At 33.0% G+C, this 14,339-nt stretch overlaps 2 protein-coding genes and 1 long non-coding RNA gene across 5 annotated transcripts; all 3 read left to right on the top strand.

The window, feature by feature from the left end:
- CNGC4 (cyclic nucleotide-gated cation channel 4) lies at nt 1-5,353 on the top strand. Its single transcript, XM_010448398.3, has 8 exons — nt 1-1,341; nt 1,959-2,174; nt 2,838-3,151; nt 3,302-3,410; nt 3,525-3,761; nt 3,848-3,934; nt 4,408-4,772; nt 5,012-5,353. The coding sequence occupies exons 1-8, from the start codon at nt 724-726 to the stop codon at nt 5,163-5,165; spliced, it is 2,100 nt and encodes a 699-aa protein (XP_010446700.1). The 5' UTR covers nt 1-723; the 3' UTR covers nt 5,166-5,353.
- Nucleotides 5,354-7,739: 2,386 nt separating this feature from the next.
- On the top strand, nt 7,740-9,952 carry LOC104729450 (uncharacterized). Of its 3 annotated transcripts, none has more exons than XR_015582087.1 (4): nt 7,740-8,003; nt 8,120-8,185; nt 8,465-8,703; nt 9,316-9,952. It is a non-coding gene; the product is annotated as an uncharacterized LOC104729450 (long non-coding RNA). The 3 variants fall into 3 exon arrangements; XR_015582086.1 differs by having other exon boundaries at nt 7,740-8,041; XR_758277.3 differs by lacking the exon at nt 7,740-8,003 and having other exon boundaries at nt 8,045-8,185.
- A 2,354-nt stretch (nt 9,953-12,306) lies between these two features.
- Nucleotides 12,307-13,785, top strand: LOC104729440 (membrane lipoprotein lipid attachment site-like protein, putative (DUF1223)). Its single transcript, XM_010448381.3, has 2 exons — nt 12,307-13,003; nt 13,299-13,785. Exons 1-2 carry the CDS (start codon nt 12,512-12,514, stop codon nt 13,656-13,658), a joined length of 852 nt encoding a protein of 283 aa, XP_010446683.1. The 5' UTR covers nt 12,307-12,511; the 3' UTR covers nt 13,659-13,785.
- Nucleotides 13,786-14,339: the final 554 nt, after the last annotated feature.

Here is a 14,339-nt window from a genome sequence, read left to right as displayed (position 1 = left end):
GATGAAGAAGAAGAACAAAACCTTTTCGACTCTCTCTTGTTGATTTGCTTCGAACGTATCTACGAATGAGACCAAAGAGTCCGAACTCATGATGCTCTTCTTACGTTGTTGTCAAATTACAGGAACACCCTCCACCTCTAGACTCAGCATTATTTTTATTTTATAGATTTTTAACTACAATATAGTCGTGAGATATCTTACTACATATTGGCTTCATGTTGGAGTGATCATTTTTATTAATAATTAAATTTTGGGTTTTATACCATTTAAAATACTACATTGTTCCTTGATATTTATATTTTATATATTTTCTTTCCATTCATAACCTCTTTTGGTCCCTCATGAAAATCTGATATATGAATTGTTACAACTTTTTACATGTTTGTGTGTTACACTTACTACTAGTAGTTGACTAGGTACAAAAGTAAAATAAATTTTCTATAACATTTTAAGCTAGGAATTTACTCTTACTATGTAATCATAATTCATTTTATAACAATAATTATAACATGATTTGGGCATAGGGAAAAAAATTAGAAGGATATAATGGTAAATTGAGTAGCATCTCCAGCTTAGAATATCCTTTTTCTTAGACAATTTGACAACGTTTCTCCTCATCCTCAAAAAAAACTCTTTCCATTGTAGAGAACTTCACAAAAAGAACTATTAATTTTATCATCTCCCTCTCCCTCTCTCTGTTGCATGCGTTAGCTAGTACTCTCAATGGCCACAGAGCAAGAATTCACACGGACGCTACGTTTCTCACGCGACTCACGCGCGTCAAGCAGCGTTGGATACTACTCAGACGAAGACAACACTGAGGAGGAGGAGGACGAAGAAGAAGAAGAGATGGAAGAGATTGAAGAGGAGGAGGAAGAAGAAGAAGAAGAAGATCCACGTGTAGGGCTCACGTGCGGAGGAAGAAGAAACGGGTCAAGCAATAACAACAACAAATGGATGATGTTGGGTCGAATACTTGACCCGAGATCCAAATGGGTTCAAGAATGGAACAGAGTCTTTCTCCTCGTGTGCGCGACGGGTCTGTTCGTAGACCCGCTTTTTCTCTATACCATATCGGTGAACGACCCGTGTATGTGTCTCCTCGTCGACGGCTGGCTCGCTCTCACCGTCACTGCCTTACGCTCCATGACCGATCTTTTGCACTTGTGGAATATTTGGATTCAGTTCAAGATTGCTCGCCGGTGGCCTTATCCCGGCGGAGATAGCGACGGTGATAACAACAAAGGAGGTGTGACTCGTGGCTCTACGAGGGTTGTTCCACCGTACGTTAAGAAGAGAGGGTTCTTCTTCGATCTCTTCGTCATCTTACCATTACCTCAGGTTAGTTAGCCAATATTTTAATTGTCTTATTTTAAGGAATACTGATTTTAATTGTTATTTCTTTCTAAACTACAGAAAAATCCATATATGGAGAAAATTTCAAATTTTACCAAAAAAAAAAACTCATTAGAAATCGTTCAAAACTATGTTATTTAAGTTGTTTTGGACGATCATATCATATAGTTTTAATATGCACTTACTTATTTAAGTTGTTTTGGACGATCATATCACTTATTTAATATGCACACATTTAGTCGCTCCAAGTTTACTTTAGAATATGATCATTTAGATAGTGACAAACATTAATAAATATTTCTACAAATGGAGGAAGATTTCTTGCGAGTTAACAATACAGTTACTAGCATTGTTTAAAGGCACAATCATAGTAATCAAATCTAGTACTGAACTAAAATTTGACTAATCTAGAAAAAAGAATCTTATATCTAAATAATTATATGGTCTGAAAGAACTCTCACTTAGTCTGACCTAATCATGTTCGTGTGTGGACCAAAAATAATACAGTTCATTCGTTTTCAATTATCTATTCGTATTGTACAGTTTTGTTTTCTTGTTACAATTATTTAATTTAAAGTTATAAATAAAAATATTGAGAGCAGGTGGTGTTGTGGGTGGTGATACCTTCTCTTCTAAAGAGAGGCTCTGTGACTTTAGTGGTGTCAGTTTTGCTTGTAACATTCATCTTTCAATATCTACCGAAAATATATCATTCAATCCGCCATCTCCGCCGCAATGCTACTCTCTCCGGTTACATCTTCGGCACCGTCTGGTGGGGAATTGCACTAAACATGATTGCTTATTTCGTCGCGGCTCATGTAAGTTATCTTATCAACTGTTTTTCATTACTTACTATATGTAAATTTATAATTTCACGACGGATTGGGATTTCAATGATTGAGGTATACACATATACAACTTATTTTACGACTAGTTGTGTATTGTGATAGTCCATATAGTTTTGAGCAATTGTCAAGAAGTCTAGTTATATGATTTGAATGTTTTTTTTTTTGAGTGGGTAATTTAATAAAATTACTAATCCATGGAGAAAGTGTTGAATTTTTCAGGTGCCAAATAATTATATTTTATAAGGTTTTAGTTGTAAGATTATTTAAGGTACCTAAATTTTTTTCACATGGACCTTTTCCATTGCTGTGGGAGTTTTCTTTTAAAAGAAAAAATAAATCAGAAAATGCCAAAATGAGAAAAGATTTGTTAGGAGGAAGGTATGATTCTTTCGATCACACAAGTCGCAATCAGATTATTTAATGAAACTAAACAAAACTTGCTTTGGTTTTTACGTATGATTAAATTACGAAAGTCTTAGTTAGAGTAATAAAATATGCAATCATTAGCTTATTGTTTCCAAATACTACTACATATTCAACGGTTCACTTTTTATTTGTCCCTGGATGACTCATCAGGTTACTATTTACAATCATAATCCCCTACTGTCTCATATATATGTTTATGAACTATAGGCAGCAGGAGCATGTTGGTACCTGCTAGGAGTTCAAAGATCAGCGAAATGTCTTAAAGAACAATGTGAAGACACGATAAGATGCGACATAAGGATGTTGTCATGTAAGGAACCGGTGTACTATGGCACGACCGTGATGGTCCTTGATAGAGCTAGACTGGCTTGGGCACAAAACCACCAAGCCCGATCCGTTTGCTTAGATATCAACACTAACTACACATATGGTGCTTATCAGTGGACCATTCAACTTGTGAGCAATGAAAGCCGGTTGGAGAAAATCCTTTTCCCTATCTTTTGGGGTCTCATGACTTTAAGGTATTTCATATCCTAACTGGTTTAATTGTTCAACTTTCAAAACCAGTACGGTGTGAATTTTAGTTAATTCTTCACAGAAGAAACGTCTGACCAAATTGAATCGAATAATTTTTTATCTTTAATTCATTTTTTTATTACATACTTAATCAGCACATTTGGAAATTTGGAAAGCACAACAGAGTGGTCGGAGGTTGTCTTCAATATAATAGTTCTAACAAGTGGTCTTCTTCTCGTTACTATGTTGATCGGTAATATCAAGGTACATATATATATATATATATATGTATAGCTAAACATTTTTTTCTCATAATTTAGTTAATAAAACGATTATTAAGCTAAGGAAGTCTGATATGTTACAAATGTAAAAATAAAGGTCTTTCTGCACGCAACAACTTCAAAGAAGCAAGCAATGCACTTGAAAATGAGGAACGTAGAGTGGTGGATGAAGAAGAGACATTTGCCGTTAGGGTTTAGGCAGCGAGTCCGGAACTATGAGCGGCAGAGATGGGCCGCTATGCGGGGTGTAGACGAGTGTGAGATGGTTCAGAACCTTCCGGAAGGTCTTAGGAGAGACATCAAATACCATCTCTGTTTAGATTTGGTCCGACAGGTTAGATTCATTACAATCAATTATTTATTAAAGAAGAAGAAGCGATTTAATGATAATTGATCAATCAGTAGTTGGATTTTTGTTAGGTTCCATTGTTTCAGCATATGGATGATTTGGTGCTTGAGAATATATGCGACCGTGTCAAGTCTCTTATTTTCACCAAAGGAGAAACAGTAAGTCATCTTCAAAACCAACTTTTGAAATACATTTTTCAATGTCACGAAGCTATCTAGTTTAAAAATTCATATTATAGACTTATAGAGCGGAATAAAAATATTCAAAGACAAAACAAAGAAAACACTTAAACAAATCTGAAAATTTTTGCAAAACTTATTAATTTATTTATTCTTATTTGCTAAAAGGTTTCGTTTTATTGGTCTAGAATTTAATTCATCCACATGTGATTCTTTATCGCAATTGTAGCATGAAACTGATTCATACAAATCGATCAATATTTTGTGAAAGATTGTGCGACAACTTTGTAATTAATTCCACTGAAATTTGTTTGCGACATAATTTATATATATATTTTTTTCTTTTGTTGCATTTAAAGAGATTGTAACGGGTTTCTAAACCATTGTATAACGTGGGATCCAAGAAACCTTTCAACGATAAACACAAAGTAATGTTCTTGTTTTAAATGCAGATTCAGAAAGAAGGAGATGCAGTGCAGAGAATGTTATTCGTAGTGAGAGGTCATCTTCAAAGCAGTCAATTATTAAGAGACGGCGTCAAGAGCTGTTGCATGTTAGGTCCGGGAAATTTTAGTGGCGACGAGCTTCTCTCGTGGTGTCTCCGACGGCCCTTCGTGGAGAGGCTACCGTCGTCTTCTTCAACGCTTGTAACACTCGAGACCACCGAAGCATTTGGACTCGATGCCGAGGACGTTAAGTACGTGACGCAGCATTTTCGTTACACTTTTGTCAATGAGAAAGTTAAACGCAGTGCTCGCTATTATTCTCCTGGTTGGCGGACTTGGGCTGCGGTTGCGGTTCAGCTAGCTTGGCGGAGGTACGTCTCATTTTTTGAGTATATTAACCTCACTCATTGAAATCATTTTTAAAAAATTCTTTAATTTGCATGTTTTTTTAAAAAATGCATTATTATGTTCTATTTTATCTCTCAAATTATAAGTAACCAAAATAGAGTTTAAGAGCTTCTTTTGTTTATCTAAATACAAATTCAAGACATGTTTAATTATGTGAGAATGGAATTACATAGAAAATAAATAGATTTTATTAACGTGACAGGTACAAGCATAGGCTAACGTTGACGTCACTGTCATTCATAAGGCCGAGAAGACCATTATCGAGATGTGCTTCGTTAGGAGAAGACAAATTGAGGCTCTATACAGCAATCTTAACCTCTCCGAAACCTAATCCCGACGATTTCGATGATTATTGATCGACACTATTCTTATTATCTCTACTATTTTTTTTCTCCATAATTCCTTACTACATTATTTCTGTGGTCATCAATTTTATTTATTTTATATATAATTAGTCATAGAATAGCATATGATTAAATTAATAAAGAATATGTATTTCTGTGGTAATCTAATGTTTTTATATATATAAAGAAATGATTGTCTCTTTTGCGACTTTCATAGCATCTTAAAATCATATAAATAATATAATTTTAATTCATGTCAGATGTTCATCTTAAAATACATAATAATTATAGAATATATGATCTTCATGTTGATTAAATTTTCATTTTTAATCTTATTAACATTGTGAAATCATTAGATTTGGGGTGGATGAATCACTTTGCTTTAGTCTTGATCAAATAAATTACATAATAATTATAGAATATATGATGTTCATGTCGATTAAATTTTCATTTTTAATCTTATTAACATTGTGAAATCATTAGATTTGGGGTGGATGAATCACTTTGCTTTAGTCTTGATCAAATAATTTCATGTTTCTTTGGAAGCATTTCATTGAAAAATTTAATTGTATTTTGAACTTTGCACACAAATTACTCAACTGTTTAACTTGAACAATTTAGGTTATAAAATGCATGAAGAAAATTGTCTATCAATGAACCTAGTTTATGGATAATCTGACATCAATACTCGAAGTTGAAAGTAGCTAAACTCAGATTGGCTACTTGAAACAAATGCAATGTATAATTTAACTCAGATTGGCTACTTGAAACTGATGGAAAGTATAATTAACTTAGATTGGCTACTTAAACCAAAACCTCTTACACCTAAAAATGGAGAACCCCAAATCATTTAGAGGCGAGGTGAATCAAACTCGCAAACATGTTTCATTCAAAATAGACTATGTTAGAGCTTTTTTATTAGATTCTGCATCATGAAGGTTGTAGCTAGCCGAGATTTACAACAGGTCAATATTTGGGACCATATCATGTTTGTTGGAAAGTTTTTTTTAATTATTTTGTTAATTTTCATTAATCAAAGGAACAATAACATGGTTTTTTTTAGCTAATAAATGCCAACTAATATATAGTCAAGTGAAGATATCTTGGTATATTGGTAACAAAATAATAAACTTTTGTGTGACATCTATACTAGTATTTTTGCAGCAGTTTTTGCTCAAAAATACTTTTTGGAAAGTTTTTACATTTAATGCATTGACTTTAATATTAGTTACCAAAACTTCAAAATTAATTATAGGTAAGATTTAAAAAAATAAAAAAATATTTCTACCTCATTCAAACCTAAATATATGATTATATTTCATTTTTATTTGAATTTATATTTAAATTATCTTGAATTATTCTATAATACATTTAGTTAATAAAAATTGTGACTTTTTCCTGCATATGATGTAATACAAAATTTTAAAAACAGACATATATTACTCAATTGATGAATAAAAAATACGGGTACAATATCCCACATCGTCTAAAAAATTGGGCAATGGTTTAGAGTCATACTATAAAAAATACCAAAATGATTCTGAATACAAATGAGTAGAAAGATTGATTTATCAGACATTCAAATTTTCAAAATTTGGTTTATTCCGGTTCTTTATTTTAAAATTTTTTAAAAGGTTAAATATGAGAAATATTTAAAACTTTTAAAAAGTTAAATATGAGAAATATTATACCGTAGATACACAATAAATATTCAAAATTAAGATGATATAGTGTGAGTTAAAATATCTCGGGACGGGGTTATATAACGGGACGGGTTTTATCGATATTTATATAAATTAAAAAATATCCTTAATTCGGTGTTACACGGATAAAACATCATTTCATTATTTTATTAACACTGTCGGTATCAGAGAATAGACATATCTAATTAAATTGATTAAATAAATATTATGTAAAAAGTAAATTATATTGTGGTATTATATGGTTTATTTTACAACTATTATATAATTATAACATATTTAGCCAATAAATACAACTTATAATTTAAATATATTAGTTATAAATAATTTTTCTTCGCGGTGTACCGCTGGTCCTAATCTAGTATATATTACAAAAATTGCCATTCAATGTTTTATAGACCAGAAAAAATCACTATTCACACCATAACTATCAATGACAATTCTGCTTTTTTTTTCTTTTAGATTATATACAAATTTTTGGGTTGTTAATAATACGTAACTAGTATAAGTTATTTCTTTGACTCTGTCTTGGTTAAGTTGTACTCTCTCGGTTTCAAAATATTTGTTATTTGAAGCTTCATTTTTTTTGTTTTAATTTAGTTGTCATTTCCGTTTTTCTTTTTGTTTATTTTTTAGTAAAAAAATTATCTTATTTGTTTTCTTACTACATATAAAAAATCTATATATATAAAGTTACTTTTTTCTCTTTTCTGGTGCAGCCACGTCAGCACCCCCACGTGTACTCTCCATACGAATAATGCTCATTTCTTTTTAAAACAAACAAAACCAAATTTGGGCTTAATTCTAACGCAGCCCATTACTGCAAACCAGTATCAGCCTAGCTGCAATGAATTAAATTAAAAAATAGCCAACTTTGACTTTCCCTAAGAATCTGTAGAGCCAATTTCGAAAAGGAAATCTAATTACGATCTGGAAATCGAGAGGGTTGCGACGAGTGAGCTTCTCTTCCTCAGGAGCCATAGACACCACCTGCAACTGCTTCCTTGTCCTGCGGCTCAGAGGGAAGCGTTGAACAGAGATGAAAGGGCTACTGATAGAAGAAGCAGCTCCGTTTAGCGACAGTGAAGATAGTGGCAGAGAGAGAAGTGGCAACGGTGACTAAAGCGATGCCGAGACATGAAGCGGCGCCGTAGCTCCTCAGCCTCTCTGTCTTCTATGATTCTATCGGTTCTGTCAACACTTTCTGATAAGAGAGGATGGATTTGGTCAGAGGAAGAATCTCAACTGCATTACTTTTAATTGCAGGAGCATATGACAGCGACGAAGCAGCAGCACATACTGGGGACCTGACACACCATCTTTTATTTTCTGGTAAACAAAAAAAAACAGTTTGATTGGGTTTGATGATGCATGTAGTTTGGCTTCAATTTCATCTATCTTGACAAGGCTTCAATTAGTTTGATTTAATCAAATCTTGTGATTTTATCCAAGTTAAGAACTTTGGCTTTTGTTTCTTTGAGTATTCATCTTTATGCCTCATGATGCATCGCTTTGTAAATAGCTATGTTTTTAACGTATTTCATTTTGTTAAGTCTACGAATCAAATATGAAACCTTTTTATAGTTACTTGATATGTTTGTTTCGGATTAGTGTTTGTGCAGAAGAACACTCCATCGCTATCAGTGTCACAGTTTGGTGATTGGGACCAAAAAAGAGGAGGAACATTGCCTGACTACTCTCTGGATTTAACTAAGATTGGAGAGATGAGGAAACAAAAAAAAAAGAGACCCTTCTCCAGCCAGTTTAGGCAACGAGGATGATGAGCTCATTAAGCCACCCGACTCAGCTACTTCAACAACTGCTAAATTCACAAAATTGTTTATGTCAAGGTATTCCCCCTCTTTAATATATTTCCTCATATGAATCCTAAAAACTCTAGAAAGTAATTTGCCTTTTGAGTTGTCTTGTAATTGCTGTGTTTTGTTTGGTTTATCTGATGTTTTTCAAAAAATTGAATCGTTATTTGACACTGCCTTTCTAGTCAATAATTTGAAAAAAACTTCGCCTTTCAAAACAAAACATTCTAGGGCCTTACAAAACTGCAGCCCTTCACAGTAATACCAGTCTCAGCCCAGATGGTTTTACTAAGACTTTTTCGTTTCTGCTCACTCTTTCTCTTCCAAACGTTTGCGAAAAGAAAATTGTAACTGTCGAAAGATCTATGTTGCGACCTTTAATTTAACCTAAATTGTGGCATTTACTGTTCTTCCAAAACGGGCTACTCACCATAGGCTACCCATACTCTCTCATCTTCACCATAGACATTAAAAAGTAATTGTCATCCTCCTTAGTACCTTATACCTATAAATACATAATCATTTGCTCACACAAAAACACTCCACCTAATCATTACAAGTGATATGTTCTAAATTATGTTTGGTTCCATCTCTTTCTTGAGTAATCTTTGACTTTGTTTGTTCCGATTGATTGTGATATATCAGTAAGGAAATAAAAGGTGTGGAAGAAGAATGATTCTACTCTGCTCGGTCTGGACAGTAGGGTGAACTACCAACTGTATGTATAACTCTCAACTGGCAGCTCTTTGGACTCCCAAATGAAAAAGAGGCTGTGTATGGAGACTCTTAAAAAAGGGGTAGATTGGGAGGCATATTTTTTCCATTATTGTTGCAGCTAAGTCTTTGCAACTCTTAAGAGAAGCCAATTTCATCGTGTGATTCAAGTATAGTAGTACGACTTCTTATATCCAAGTGTAAGTTTCGCTAAATATGACGTCATGAGTTGATTGGTTTAGTGACAAATATGGGTGGCTAAGTGGATGTTAAGCATATGGCAAAGCGCTACAATGGGAACATACGATACCCTCTTATTGGCATTTGATATGAACGAAAGAGCTAACCAGGCCAAATTTTTATGGAACATTATTCCTGTGACGATATTCCTACAAGTATCTTTTGGAGATTTAACTCGACTTTCGAGTCTTTGTTCTCTTTCTACGGGAATCAAAGTTCATCTAAAAAAGTATATATGTAATAATTGTCAAAAAAAAAAGAAGAAGTATATATGTAATGTATATACATACTAATATTTGAATCGTCTTGTGAAAGAAACTTTATGAAACTACTTGGTCAGGTGAAGTAATGTGCATAATTGTTTTATCTACTGGCTCTAGATATTTATTTTTCTTTGTTATTGCAGGTCCAGGGTGAAAACATGTTTTAACATTGATGAATGGCCTCATGTTGAATGATGTGATATTATAGTTGCCTTCTGGCCTTCTGGCCTTCTGGGTATTATATATGAAATGGTAATGTACGTTTTTTATTTCAAACGTTTGTATGTAAACAAGTGTGTAGGAAAAAGAAGAGGAGCCAAAGAACGATGGTGGAGAAAGAACTGTATATATTCAGAAGAGAGGGAGTTTTCACTATTGATTAAAAGATTAGTTAAAAAAATTCACAACTGTAAAATGTTGGTTCAAGAAAACGTAGAGGTAAAGACGAAAGGAGTCTTCATATGATTTTGTTATATAAAACAACACCAAACTCTAGAGTTCTACTCAAGAAAATAAACAGCTACAGAGATATGAAAGATGCTTATTTTAAGTAAATTAAAGAGTAAGTGAAGTTAAGAAAAAATCATTCCTAATAAATTCCTTAAGATTGATGATTTAACCAGAACATTTAGGTTTAACAAATAATTATGTAATTTCTTTTATACATAAGCCTGTGCATAGCATGGATATTCACCTAGGTTGATAGCTGCAGGTATTTAGGGAAATATCAAAAGAAGTGTAAATATAATTTTTAAAAAGAATTTTAACTTTGCCATACACAGCGGAACGATATTTAAATACCTAAAAAATTTCAATTGCATTTGTTAGTTAGTATTGTTTTTGATGTTCATTATTTAAAAATATATAATAATTTTTTCATTGTCATATTAAAAAATTGACCAATAGTATACCGCAGCCACCATGGGTCGATAATTAAATTTATCTATAATAATATTACATTTATACAGAACTAAATTTTTAATGATTAGAATAAATTAAAATTGTAGGGCTTTTAACAAATAACCTATGAGAAAATTATAATCATAATATTATTTTTAAAAATTTACACTGAGGTTAAATTTATCCCGTAAATTAAGTGTTTTTTAGATACAACCCGTGAAAAAATTATATCCATAAAATTCATAAGATGTATACCACGGATTAAATTTGCCAATAAGTATAATTCAATGGTTATAACAAAAAATGTACTTAAAATGTTAATATAGATAATTCAATTAAATTATATAACTTACAGTTTTATTTACTTCCATTTACATACTTCTTAACTTGGGTAAATAATTTAGAGTTTCTTAGCAAACAAAATAGAATAGTTAAAATAAAAAATGTGGTTAGATTAAGTAATTACAGTCTCACTTTACCAAATAAAAAATATTATGGAAAAAACAAATAAATAAATGATGTTAGAAAAGTTAAATAGTATTTAATTATTTATCTCAATTGTCTTATTAGTTTCTTCAAAAGTTTCCCAAAGATTATTCTGAACCAAATTCACAATACAATTGCTTTAACTAATTATTATTCTATAACTAATATCGCATTTATATCAAATATATTGACTATACAAGTTGTTGATTTAGTTGATTTAGTAGTAGTAGTTGTTGTTGCAACTCATGCATGTGGAACACTTGCGGTAGAAAATAGGTATTTGCTATTGTTATTTATCCGTTTGTCTATAACAAGAATTTGGCATCGTACTACTCCTGCAATATCTACTGCAGAGTATGAAACATTGATTGAGGTGACTGCTATTAAACACATATTATTTTAAAACCTACACAAAACTTCCTATGAACAAACGTCAATATACAAAATGGAAGACCAAAAAATAAACAACATAAACGAAAACAATATATAAAACGACATAAATATGGCTTGACGTAAATACTCTTAAATATAGCAACCAAAATCAAATACAAAAACAAACGTAAATATGGTTTTACGTAACCAAAAAAAATAATACACAACAAAATCTAGAATACACCTTAATCTAACTACCGCGCGTAGCGCGGATCAATTGTTAGTATTAAATATTTTGGAATTTTAGTAGTGTATAATAAAATATAAATTTATTTTCTAAATCTGTGTGAAACAATCTAAAACGACAATTAATTTGATTGGATGGAGTATTAATATATCGGTTAGATCCGAATCAATTGAATGTCCCCATACTAATCTTAAATAAATGATAACAACTTATGTCTTAAGAATGATATGTGACAAAAATCCAATTGGGTTTGTAGAATTGTTGGTTCAATTTTGTACCCGAAATTAAACCAACCGGTTTGATTTATCTATTGAGGTGACTGTTCGTTGAAAGATTTGGTAACCTGTCATGGACTCATATGACGACGTGTCACCCAACACTTTCTTCCTCCCAAAGCAACAACAACAAAACTTCAAACAAATTACAGCTTTTGCCACCAAAGGCCAAAAAAGAGAAGAATAATATTGGCTAAAGACACTTGTTGCCGCCTTTCTCTCATCACCATTAGCCTAAAACTTGTCTCTTCCTCCAATATTTCAATGTTTCTCTGAACATTTTCACCTTTTTTTTTTTGTTGGGGAAACATTTCTGAATATCTTCTGATTTGTTTCTCCCTCCAATGGCGCCTCGTCTTTTCGCATGTTTTGGCGTCAGAGGATCTTCAACTTCCACCACCACCACCGGGAAAGGTGTTTCCGGTCACAACGCGGCTGTTGTAGCTTCAGATGTTCCCGTAGGTGATGGACCTGTTCTTGTTCAGCTTTTCTCATCTCAAGGATGTAAAACTTCCCCGGAGGCAGAGATGCTCGTCTCGCGTCTTGGTCGCGGTGATTTCGATGGAAAGATTCGAAGAGATGGTGGATCTAGTGGTTCTCCGGCGATAGTTTTGGTTTTTCACGTTGATTATTGGGATCATGTTGGATGGAAAGATCCGTATGGATCGAGTCAGTGGACGGTGAGGCAAAAGGCTTATATCGAGGCGTTGAATCAAGATACGATGTTTACTCCACAGTTTGTTGTTCAAGGTCGTGTTCAATTTCTTGGGAATGAAGAAGAGACGTTGCTTAAGTCTATTGTTGAAGCTCCTAGGTTTCCTTCTCCGGCGTTTCGGGTGAGTAATTTCTTACATTGTGTCATGTTGATGCATGGAATCTATATGATTGATTTCTTACTAGTTACTATACACTATGTGTTATTTTACTAACATGAACGTTAATGGTTCAAGACCAATGAGTGTTTGTAGCGTAACACAAGACTTTGTGTCCAAGGCATTACACTCACTAATTTGTATATGTAATGTTGTTGTAACATAAACATGAATTTGGCTATGGTTTATCAACATCTTCATGGTTATATTGTGATATCAAGATCAGTGAAACTGTTATCTTGTTTTTTTTTTTTATTAGGCCACATTCCAAAGACCAACCTCAGAAACCCTTCAAGTAACTCTCACAGGACCTTTGAGGATGAAAGTGGACTCGCACGGGATGGATATAATGGTTGCGCTATACGAGAATGGTTTAGTAAACGATTGTCCTCGAGGAGAGAACTCAGGAAGAGTCTTGTCCAATGACTACGTTGTGAGAAAGCTAGAAAAGTTATGCAACGTCAAAGATTTGACGCCGAAGAAGATTGTATCAGGGACGGCTCATTTCACGGTATGGGATGGATTCAACAGTGCTAAATGTGGAGTCGCTGTTTTTCTACAGAACACATCTCTTCAAATTTTCGGTACGCAGAGATTTCAATTGCCTGATGAGATTTGACAAAAGAAACAAAAATTCTGAATTTATTTGAGAAAATGAAATTTACCCTTTTTGTGTGTTCGTTCATATTTGGTTTATTATTGGAAATTTGTCACTCTCGTTTATAGGCATTTTGCTTTGTTTAAAATCTTTCAGTTCTCTTTCCTTCTAAGTTATGCTTTCCCACTCAACTTTTAGGATATAGTATTGTACTAATTGATTAGTTTTTAGGTGATAGTTGACTAACATCGTTTTTTATTTGGCCGATGTTTCCAACTTCGATGTTGTCAACGGAAAAACAATAATTCTGATGCAAAATTATAAAATATAACCACGACATTATCTTTGTGGTTTGTGGGGTGTTAATCCGCTGCATGTTGACTGTTGGGCATAATTTTAATCATGTAAATTATAATAGATAAATTCTATTATAATTATGATATATTATATGAATAATGAAGAATTATGCATTCTCTAGAATATTCAGTCAATACTGGCCGTAACAGTAAACATTGAGTCAACATGGGCCGTAACTGTAAGCAATGAGTCAATACGAGCCGAAACGGGATATGGCTACCAATATCATTAAGAGGATATTCGAGTCTATCTCTTGAAGAGAATATTCAAAAACGGCCTTATCTCATATAGAGGCGGTGACTCAAGCCCAAATCTCATGAGGATTAGGGTAAAGAGACTTCTCTA

This window comes from Camelina sativa, chromosome 2 (genome assembly GCF_030686135.1).
Source record: "Camelina sativa cultivar CO46 ecotype springtype chromosome 2, ASM3068613v1".
NCBI lineage: Eukaryota > Viridiplantae > Streptophyta > Magnoliopsida > Brassicales > Brassicaceae > Camelina > Camelina sativa.
The sequence above is the reverse complement of the archived record's forward strand: the minus strand, read 5'-3'. Positions and strand labels throughout refer to the sequence as shown.

Excerpts from the sequence above, each read along its gene's own strand:
- LOC104729440 (XM_010448381.3), top strand. The coding sequence starts at position 12,512 with ATGGCGCCTCGTCTTTTCGCATGTTTTGGCGTCAGAGGATCTTCAACT. Across the intron at positions 13,004-13,298 it reads TTCCTTCTCCGGCGTTTCGG|GCCACATTCCAAAGACCAAC; the intron begins GTGAGTAATTTC and ends TTTTTTTATTAG.
- CNGC4 (XM_010448398.3), top strand. The coding sequence starts at position 724 with ATGGCCACAGAGCAAGAATTCACACGGACGCTACGTTTCTCACGCGAC. Across the intron at positions 2,175-2,837 it reads CTTATTTCGTCGCGGCTCAT|GCAGCAGGAGCATGTTGGTA; the intron begins GTAAGTTATCTT and ends TATGAACTATAG. Across the intron at positions 4,773-5,011 it reads GTTCAGCTAGCTTGGCGGAG|GTACAAGCATAGGCTAACGT; the intron begins GTACGTCTCATT and ends TTAACGTGACAG.